Source organism: Gossypium hirsutum, chromosome A04 (assembly GCF_007990345.1).
Source record: "Gossypium hirsutum isolate 1008001.06 chromosome A04, Gossypium_hirsutum_v2.1, whole genome shotgun sequence".
Lineage (NCBI taxonomy): Eukaryota > Viridiplantae > Streptophyta > Magnoliopsida > Malvales > Malvaceae > Gossypium > Gossypium hirsutum.
Window position 1 is genome coordinate 88,421,823 of NC_053427.1, and position 11,036 is coordinate 88,432,858.

General features: G+C 34.5%; 1 protein-coding gene across 1 annotated transcript; it reads left to right on the forward strand.

The window, feature by feature from the left end:
• Nucleotides 1–1,183: 1,183 nt before the first annotated feature.
• Nucleotides 1,184–3,493, forward strand: LOC107933332 (ankyrin-3). The gene is made up of 4 exons (XM_016865516.2): nt 1,184–1,311; nt 1,414–2,192; nt 2,284–2,741; nt 2,855–3,493. Exons 2-4 carry the CDS (start codon nt 1,430–1,432, stop codon nt 3,398–3,400), a joined length of 1,767 nt encoding a protein of 588 aa, XP_016721005.1. The 5' UTR covers nt 1,184–1,311; nt 1,414–1,429; the 3' UTR covers nt 3,401–3,493.
• Nucleotides 3,494–11,036: the final 7,543 nt, after the last annotated feature.

Here is an 11,036-nt window from a genome sequence, read left to right on the forward strand (position 1 = left end):
TTTGGGAAACCCGTGATAACATTATTGGTGTGCAGGTTTAGATGGGCTTTACAAGGTCTTATGTGGTGTGATTGGTGAGATGAGCTCAAACAATTTTTTTTGAACAAAAGCTCAAACAACTCTTATGTGGTGTGATGGGGGATGAAGAGGTGTGTTGGCTGGATTAGTGGGTTTTATAACTCGACTGCATTGCATATGCATCTGTTCAGTGTTCTGTCTAAGCAACGCTTGTATTAAATCACCTGTGTGAACTTAGTAAATTCTGTTTGTTTTTGTCTATTTGAATGGTATGTGAGTCTGATTCTTTTATATGATTGAAAAGTACTTATGGTGTGTGCCTGACTGTGAGCTAATATGCTTAAATTGTCATTTGTCGGTAAGTTTATTTCGATGGTATCAATTGTTTCTAAATAATTTTGTAAGCACGTTCCGTTTCTAAACTGCTTCTGGCTTTCTATTTCTGATTTTGTAGTTAGTTGGTTTTGAACTCACACTGAGCTCGAGTAGTTCACCCCCTACTATTTCCCTTTCATGTACATTTTAGAATTCTGTTGGTGGACTCGGTAAGCTGAGGTCTCAGACAGTCTTGGTGGAAATAAAATTATCAGCTTGTATTTTCAATTTTTAATTACTAATCGAATTTAGAACTGTCAGGTTTTGTAAACACTGTGGTACTAGTTTTGTTTTGACTTTTCACATAACTCCAATTTTGTTTGAGATTTAAATTTAACTGCAACCTTTCTGTTTCAAGTATAAGGGATTGAATGCTCATGTTTTGTAAAATTTTCCCACGATCACTTCGGTGATCGATGTAGCATCCTGAATTAGGTCTAAACTTCTAAGCCGGGTTTAGGGTGTTCAATTAACTTTTCCACGAAGAGCTGTAGACCCTATTTTCTTCCATTCTTTTTTTCAGTTTGTTTACTTCTTTGCAATTTTCTTAAAACAAAATTTCACCACCAGAACAATTTTGTAAGGGGCCAGATGAAATTTTAATTTTTTATAGTCTAAATCTTTATAATTTTTGAAGGATTAAATTGAATTTTTATAATTTTAGGGGGGCCAAAGTACATTTTAACCTTTACTATTTTAAAAAATTTCAAGGGCCTAAATAATAATTTTACATTTTAGGGGGACCCGGGTACCTGCAGCCCCCTAGATTGGCCCTTGTCACCATAAAAAGATCCTACTTTGTTGATCTGACCTCTAACCCTATATATTACTATTACTAAAGTGTTCAAGTATGACTTTTTATATAGTTGTCATCTGTAGGTGACTTGAATGTAGTATTCGCAAGCAAGTAACTAACTGGTATGGCATTTGGTAAATTTCTGAATTTGCAATATTTTTTTTTCTTGAGCTTGGAATGTTTCAAGCTAATTAATTAAAATTTGTTGGGTGTTTTCCTGGAAGAAATATATCAACAAAGATGGGATCTGAGGAGCTTGAAGAGAACATGGATGCTTCGCTGTATAAGGCAGCAGCAGAAGGCAACATTGAAGAATTCAATAAGCAGGGGCTTCAACTTGAGTCGCTAAAGACCCCAACCCATGACAACGTGCTCCATGTTAACTTGGCAACCCAGGAGAATGCTGCCTGGCCTTTCAGCATATTTTTATCAATAATCAAATTCTACCCCTTAATTAAATTCTATCCCTTAATACATGGATGCTTCTCTTCATCTTTGCTTAATTTAATTACTAGGATAAGAGGAGAAAAAAGATCAGATTTTATCGAACGAATTCTCAGCGAGTGTCCGTCACTGCTACTCCAAACGAATGCTAAAGGTCAAACTCCTCTGCACTATGCAGCAAAGAATGGACACTCTGCTATTGTGAAACTTCTAATCAAGTCTTGCGCAAAACCTAGAACTGGAGATTTAGAGCAGGGAACGGATCAAGGAAGTGCAGTGAGGGAGATGCTTAGGATTAGGGATAAGGAATCCAACACGGCTTTACATGAAGCAGCACGGTGTGGCAATGTTGAAGTGCTGAAAGCATTGTTGGAGTTTAAAAACCCTGATTTTCCGTATTCTGCCAACGAAAAACAGGAGACTCCACTTTACATAGCAGCTAGGAGGAGAGGATCTGGGCGCTTGTTGACTCTATTATTACGTGAATTCGGATCAACGCCTCATGGCGGCCCCCACGGTAGAACAGCTTTGCATGCAGCGGCTATGGCTGGAGATGCAGGTATGTTGTTTAGTTCCAATTTTTTTAAAAATTTTTTTGAAATAAATAAATAACAGGTCTATTGACATCTTTTTTTTTTGCTTGGATTTAGAGGCAATAAGGGTAATATTAGAGAAGGAGAATTTGACGAAGGAAAGAGATGAAGATGGACACACCGCTCTTCATTATGCTGCACACTTGGGTTCTAGAATATCAGTTGTGGAAGAACTGTTAAAAAGGGATATATCAGCTGCCTATATAGGTGATGGTAAGAGGGGGATGACACCCCTTCTTATGGCAGCCAGGCAAGGTGATGTTAGAACAGTTTTAAGGATTATCTCTTTATGTCCAGATTGTTGTGAAAAAGTGGACGACAAAGGTTTGAATTTACTTCATTATTTGGCTTTTAGAGGCTCTTTCACTCTATATGGGCGTTCTCTTTTGAAGCTTGGTGGTATTGAGATTGCATATGGATCACTCAGAAATCTAATGGAGTTGAAAGCTGACTTTGGGATGACACCTCAAGAAGTTTATAATGCACTTATATCTGAGACACAGCATCATAAGCAGGTGTGTATATATATTGCATTTCCATGACTATGGTTTAATATTAATATTTAAGTTTTGAGTTAACATATTTATTAAACTTACAATACGATGGGCTAATGTGGGTGGCATGGCAGAAGCAAATCAAAGAATTGTTGGAAGAAATTGAGAATGATCAAGTGGCGGAGGAACCAGTTCATCACTTTCCATTACGAAATGTTTCTTCAGAAAGCTTGGAGAAGACAATAAATGCTCATTTAGTAGTGGCAGCACTTATAGCCACCGTCACATTCGCAGCGGCAATAACTGTTCCTGGTGGTTTAAATAGTGACAAAGGGTCAGAGCAAGGCACTCCCCTTTTGTTTGATAAGGCAGCCTTTAAAGCATTTTTTGCAACAAATACAATAGCCTTTATTCTCTCTGTTATTGTCCTCGCCAACCACTTCGGGATTTTGGATACTATATTATCAGGATTTAGTTTTTGGCGTCGATCGGTTTTTTATCGAACGCAGTCTGTTGCTCAAACACTTGGCATTGCAACATTGATGATGGTAATTGCTTTCGTCACAGGCAGTTTTGTGATCTTAAAGCCATCCAACGATCTTAACAGTATTTTATATCTCATCAACCCTGGCCTTAGTTTCTTTTTGTGGCTAATGGCGATTTTTTTATTGCGTATTTAAAAAATAAATACGATAATATTACTTTATCATGTATTGCAATCTGCTTCCAATTTTTAGTATCAATATTATCTCTTTGAAGAAAGATTAATTGAATTTCTTTTAGATATCTTTAACTTATCGATGTTAACAATCTCCATTTAATTGAAACTAATATAAAGTTATTAGTTTATAGGCATATAATTTCAAAAAACGTAAAAAAAACCACAATTTGTTTAAAGTAAGAATTATTAAATATTAAAGAATAATAAAGATAATTTTCCATTATGATTAAAAATCAATTTGTTGAATTATTCAAAATTATGAGAATTTTAAGTTTAATTGAAATTCCTAACTTATGCTAATATCTCTTTCGAGCATAAAAAAAATTAACTTTAGGTTGATTAATTAAAATTTCTGTCTAATTAAAATCCTTATTATTGCATTAATTCACTCTATGGATTTCCCTATTAGATTTAACTCTAACTCGGTAAAATTATGTCGTCCTATTTCTAGGATTACATGTAACTTTATTGACTATACAAGATTTAATCACAAGAAAGGTCTATTCAACCTCAAACTCATGCATATCAAACATAGATTAAAACCCTAGAAATATTAACCCAAGAACAATTTAGAATTTATAATCGAAAACAAAGAAGCTAAGATTTTGTTGCATAAAATTAGAAACCAAATAATAGAATCCATCCTAAGGTTCATCTCTCCTAAGTATTTAGAAAATTAGTTCATATCTACATGTAACTCTATTCAACTTCAATGTTGTTCTTTTTGGGTAATTTTCGTAATAAACCAAGACAGTTGTTGTTTTCCCTTTTTTATTTCCTTATCTATGCCTTCTTAAAGTGCCAAAAACTTAAAAATCGAAACTTCCGGCTATCATCATACACATTTCCTAAAAGTTACATGCCTTGGCTGCACATCCATGTAGCCCATACGGTCGTGTGGTTTGACTGTGTGAAAATCTGTTACTCGTGTGCAGCTTCCAAACTTCTACAATGTTTTAATTTTCACTTGTTTCTCGCTCTATTTGTTCCCAAGTGCTCCATTAAGCTTCAAAGTATGAATTTAAAAGATTAGGAGTATATAATTCACAATCAACACGACTTAATCACCCATAAATACACTAAGAATGATGCTAAAATATGTTACTTTCAACACTTATCAAATACCCCCACACCTAAACATTTGCTTGTCCTCAAGCAAAGTTCTCGACTCACATTCGAATTAACATTCCTTCACCCATTATTTTCACTGGTCATGGCTTAGGATAGTCTATATATAATTTCAAAACATAAAACTTTCCCTACCTTAATAATAACTTGAAGTTCAAACCAACTAGATTTATCATCCTCACTAAATTTCGCTCAAAACACTCAAACTGTTTAAAGGTTAATTAATATGCACTCAATAGTCAAATAATGAATGCTATTATCATAAACTTGCTTAGGTATCAAATTTCCACCACTACAAATATGTTATGACACAAAGATCAAGAAATCTTTACAATCTATGTAATGAGGTGATGTGCGTGATAAGTTTTAATATTTTATAATCGTACCTAGAAACTAACTATTATCATGAATAAGGCAAGCGCACCTATCGAACAGTAGTATAGTTTAGTGGCAAGACAGGAATGTCGAACCCAAATGAACTAAAAGTACTAGTATTAACTTCCTTTTTATTATCTAGCCTAAAAAAAGAGAATTAACTTTAATGAAACTAATTATTAAACTAAGCTAGAATGCACAGAGAGTAAATTGGGGAAATACTTTTGGGAAAACTGATTGATTAAGGCAATATCCAAGGAAGAATCCACCTAGACTTCACTTGTTATTTAACTCTGAATTGGACAATTTATTCACTTGACTTGATCCGTAGGAATCCCTAATTTATGTTATTATCTCCGTCGAGACTAAAAACATCTAATCCTAGGTTGATTAATTGAAATTTCTTTCTAATTAAAACCTTTAGTGTTGCATTAACTCGATCTATGGATTCCCTTATTAGATTTGACTCTAATCCGATAGATTTACGTCGTCCTATGTCTAGGATTATGATCAACTCCGCTTAATTGTGTTGGATCTACTCGTAAACAGGAACTTTTGCTCCACTAAATAAGCACATTCAAATTGAATTAATACCCTAGAATATTAACACAATAATTAAAAACACAATTAAGAACAAACCAAGTATTTATCATATAATTTAGAAAATAATAACAAGATCTGTCTTAGGTTTCATCTCCCTCAGGTATTTGAGGGATTTAGTTCATGTTTATAAAAGAAACATCTCAAAGTAAGGAAAATAACAAAACATAAAGAAACACCGAAAACCCTTGAAGGAAATTGAAGGGAAATCTTCAGTCTTCAATGAGATTTCGGCTTCTGAGATGGATCAATCGGCTTTCTTCGAGTAAGTCCTTGCCTTCTACTCTGTGTGTCTTTTAACCCTCTTCTAGGGTGTTTATATAGACTCTGGAATACCTTTATTAGGCCCCAAGTAACCTTTTCCGCGTGTAATTAAAACAAGTTACGACAGGGACATGCCCGTGTGAGGTGGCTTAGGCCGTGTTCAAGACTGTTAAATTCACACGGGCGTGTGGTGCACCCGTGTGAGGAAGTCCAGGCCGTGTTGATTTCTAGCCTTGGCCCATTTTCTCCGTTTTTGGCCCGTTTCTCGTTCTTTTTACTTTCCTATGCTCACCTAAGTATAAAACATGAAATTAAGGTATTAGGAGCATCAAACTCCACAAATTCAATGATAATTCATCCATAAATGTGCCAAATGTGGGATAAAAATATGTATATATTATGGTTTATCATGAGGCTTAGATTAAGGGTATGAAAGGTATAAAAGGTGAATATAGTCGAGAGTTGAAAATTGCAAAAAATTAACATTAAAGTGAATCAAAGTATTGAAGTGAGCTTTTATACAAAATATGATGGTGATGATTTAAGCTAAAAAAAAAGATAATGAGGCTTATAACATGAGTATTGACGTCTCAATTGAATAAGATAGCCCGAAGAATTTTTTTTCACAATGAAAAATTCAGCAATACGAATGATCAAACGTATTTAAGAAACTTACCAAAAATCTAATCTCAACTAAAGGGAAGCAATAAACGAATGATCAAACGTATTTAAGAAACTTACCAAAAATCTAATCTCAACTAAAGGGAAGCAATAAAAAAAAGGGTAATTCACAATATTAATGGGGTTTAAGGGTTAAAATGGATGGGATTAGGCTTAAAGGGAAGCAATAAAAAAAGGGTAATTCACAATATTAATGGGGTTTAAGGGTTAAAATGGATGGGATTAGGCTAAAAGGGGTTTATTAGTGGGCAACGAAATGGGTAGGCTATTCATCTTAAGTGTCTCTATCATCTCAGTATTTCAATTCATTAATACAATCTTGACATGCATAACAAAAGTAAATTCTAGAATAACAAACCTAGTCAATACACTCAAAACCAAAAATAAAATGAACATGAATGGGTGGATGCTCTATAGACTCAAAAGGTCACAAAAAAAAATATAGTTTTGATGTCAAACAATTTCAAATAATTATTAAAATCAGGGAAAAAACCTACGATAAAATTTTTTTAAGATATTGACTCTTTCATGCATTAAAGTATATAAAAAAAATGCATATGTATCTACATATCATCACATAGAAAAATCAACAAAACTCTAAATTTAAAAAAAAATTAATTTTCATGCAAAATTTAAGATAATTGCTTAAGACAACATGCCAACAAAAATTCAGGGACTAATTCAAATGAAAGCGTACACTCCCCACGCTTAAGATGTGTACAAGAAATAGCACAAATTAATTAAATGAGGAACTGATGTAGAAAAGGAATATAAGTGAATTGCTCAATCTTTATTCACCATACAAACGCCTAGTTATATACAACTTATAGCAGAAAAGAGATATAACAAAATTGAGAACTAAAGTGTAACAAACTAACTGCTAACTAACTAACAGTTAAATTAGATCTATATTACTAACAGCCCCCCTCAAGCTGAAGAGTGTATAGAAAGCAATCCCAGCTTGGACAACATGATCTGAAAAGGAACAGCAGCAAGAGCCTTGGTAAAATATCAGCTAGTTGATCTTTGGAGGAGCAAGGGAGCAGTTTAATAACACCGGATTGCACCTTCTCACGAACGAGATGACAGTCAATTTTGATGTGTTTAGAACGTTCATGAAATGTGGGATTTGCAGCAAGCTGAAGAGCAGAGTTGTTATCAGGCAGGTGCAAATCACGCAAAAGAGATCGAAGCCACTGAATTTCACAAGCAGTAGAGCCAAGTGCTCGATATTCTGCTTCTGAGGAAGAACGAGACACAGTGGTTTGCTTCTTGGCCTTCCAACTAATAAGGAAGTCACCATAAAACAGGCAATAACCAGTCACAGACCGTCGGGTCACAGGACAACCAGCCCAGTCAGAAAAGGTGATGAAGTGGCAGAAAAGAAGAGACCAGAAGCAGGGCAGCCGTTCAAGTAACGAAGAACACGGTGAGCAGCTTGCAGATGAGTGACTGTAGGCTGGTCCAAGAATTGACTCAATTGCTGAATAGCAAAAGCAATATCAGGTCTAGTAGAAACCAGATATAATAGTCGGCCAATAAGCTTCCTGAAAAGAGTATTATCAGGAAGTAATTCCGCATAAGCATCTCGAGGGATTTTTGTAGCCATTGGAGTCTTAACAGGTTTGCAATCTAAGAAACCAAAATCGGACAATATGTCTAAAGCATATTTTCGTTGACAAAGGTGAATACCAGCAGAGCTTCGAGCAACCTCAAGTCCAAGAAAGTATTTTAAATCACCTAAGTCTTTGATTTTAAATGTAAAATCCAAAAAAGCTTTAACTCTTGCTATTTCATCCAAGTTATCACCAGCCAAGGTGACATCATCGACATAAACCAGTAATGCAGTGAAGGAAACAACATCCTTTTAACGAACAAGGAGAAATCAGAACTGGATTGAGCATAACCAAGAGAAGTAAGAGCAGAAGTGAGCTTAGAGAACCACTGTCTACTTGCTTGCTTTAGACCATATAAGGATTTCCGTAACTTGCAAACCTTATTAGGAGATGATGGAGTAAAACCAGGAGGTAAAAGCATATAAACCTCTTCACTCAAATCACCACGCAAAAAAGCATTGTTAACATCAAGTTGGTGCAAATACCAATTCTTAGAAGCAGCAATAGCAAGTAACAAGCGAACAGTAGTGATCTTGGCGACAGGGGAAAAAGTATCAAAATAATCGACACCCTCGGTTTGTGTGAACCCCTTTGCAACTAGACGAGCCTTGTAACGTTCAATAGAACCATCGGCTCTATGTTTCACTCGATAAACCCATTTACAACCAATTGCAGTCTTGCCTGGAGGTAAATTAAATTAGATCTATATTACTAACAACTGAAACTGTCTTGAATTGGGGTACTTGTGTAGAAAAAGTGAAAACTTGAGTGATTGAAGATCCAATGTTAAATACAATTATCCTTGAAGACAGAAGAAAATAAAAATGAAAATAACAAAACGAACGGGAACGCAGTCAAAATAACAATAAAGTCGACCAAAAGGAGAAAAATCCAGAAAAATAAGATAAAATAATAAAAATAACTAAAACGACAGTATCAGAGATTAGCATCGTGCGAAATATCAGGATCGCTCAGGAACAGCAATGCAATCTGGTGTCAAATTATTAAAGTGTTGACATAGCTGTTGTAGATAGGCCTCAATGCGGTCCTGCTGTTGCTGTAACTGGCCGATTTGCTCTGAATGCCGCTGCTGAGTGTGGTAAATATCGTCAAGTGTGACAGTGGGTGTAGCAGCAGGTGGAGTACTGGTGTTGACATAGCTGTTGTAGATAAATGTTTTCTTACGAAAAATGTTGTTCATTTTTCAATTATTTAAATATTTTAATACATCAATGACATCCATTGGGAGATGTTGAAATTATTATTTCGTGAAGATGATGTGGTGATAATAAAAATTTCATCACAAATTATTATTTGTGACAAATTTTATATGTGGCACAATAGTTGTTGAATTTCATCACTATTATAGTTGTGTCGAGTTAAATTATACTACAATTAAATTGTTACTACAAATGTATAATTGTGATATAATCTATAATTATCTTATATTATAATATGCATATGGGAAAGGCATGTGCTGCTTGCCTTTGAAAGCTTAAAATTAGTTGTACTATTAATTAATAAATATTTGGAACATTTTTTTTCTTGAAAGGTGGACTGATTTTAAAACTCACTCTGTGCCTTCATAATTAGAATTTAATAATGCAACTTTGCTTTCTATTTCGTCATTTAGATTTAATTTTTTTATTTTAATTATTTATCTAAATTTAATATTTTAATATTTTTTATTGGAATAATAATAAAGTTAACTTTTTAATGTTTGTAAATTTTATTAATTTAATCCTAATTTTAAAAAGAAAAATTTAGCTCTTAACTTTACATATTTTGTCAATTAATCTTAATTTTAAAAATTTTTAAAAATAAAAAAATATTTATAAGTTTTGTTTATGATGAACTTATGTGCAAGTAAAGTTAAGGGTTTAGTTTTATTTGGTAATGCATGCGATCACTTCATGTAATGTGTTTTTCTTGCTGAAATCTAGTTGAGATTAGATTTCTCAGCATTGCTGCACGTTTTGCTTCATTGTTCTCTGCACGTATTGCTGCACGTTTTGTAGGTGAGTTGATTGGAGGATATGCAGGCAAGTTACTAACTGGTATGGCATTTGGTATATTTCTGATTTTGCAGTACTTTTTTCTTGAGCTTGGAATGTTTCAAGCTAATTAATTAAACTTTGTTTGGTGTTATCCAGGAAGAAATAGATCAACAAGAAATGGAACCTGAGGAGCCTGAAGAGAACGTCACTCGCATGGATGCTTCGCTGTATAAGGCAGCATCAGAAGGCAATATTGAAGTATTCAATAATAACCAGCTTGAACTTGAGTCGCTAAAGACCCCAAACCATGACAACGTGCTCCTCCTGAACTTGGCAACCAAGGAGGATGCTGCCTTGCTTTTTAAAAGATTTCTCTAAATAATCAAATTCTTCCCCGTACCATGTGTATTATTCCTCCGACTTCGAGTATTTTCTTTACCATGATAAAAACAGAAAAGAGATCAGATTTTATCAAAAATATTCTCCGGAAGTGTCCGTCACTGCTATTCCAAACGAATGCTAAAGGTCAAACTCCTTTGCACGTTGCAGCAAGGTATGGACATTCTGTTATTGTGGAATTTCTAATCAACTCTTGCGCAAACGCTAGAGATGGAGGTTTAGAGAAGCTGGGAATGGATCATTTAAATAAAGTGAGGGAGATTCTGAGGACTAGGGATCAGGAATCCAACACAGCTTTACATGAAGCAGCACGGTGTGGCAATGTTGAAGTGATGAAAGCATAGTTGGAGTTTGAAAACCCTAATTTTCTGTGTTCTGTCAATAGAAAACAGGAGACTCCATTTTACATAGCAGCTAGGAGAGGAGACGGTGGCATGCTGAGTATTGTAACTAATCAAATTCGATATAGACGTTAATATCAGATTATGGAAGTTACAATGCTCGTAAAAAAATTTGTAAAAAGAAACTCAGTTTT

Bases quoted from the DNA above. Each gene is read 5' to 3' on its own strand.
- LOC107933332 (XM_016865516.2), top strand. From the start codon at position 1,430: ATGGGATCTGAGGAGCTTGAAGAGAACATGGATGCTTCGCTGTATAAG. The intron at 2,193-2,283 runs GTATGTTGTTTA...GCTTGGATTTAG, and splicing joins GGCTATGGCTGGAGATGCAG to AGGCAATAAGGGTAATATTA. The intron at 2,742-2,854 runs GTGTGTATATAT...GTGGCATGGCAG, and splicing joins AGACACAGCATCATAAGCAG to AAGCAAATCAAAGAATTGTT.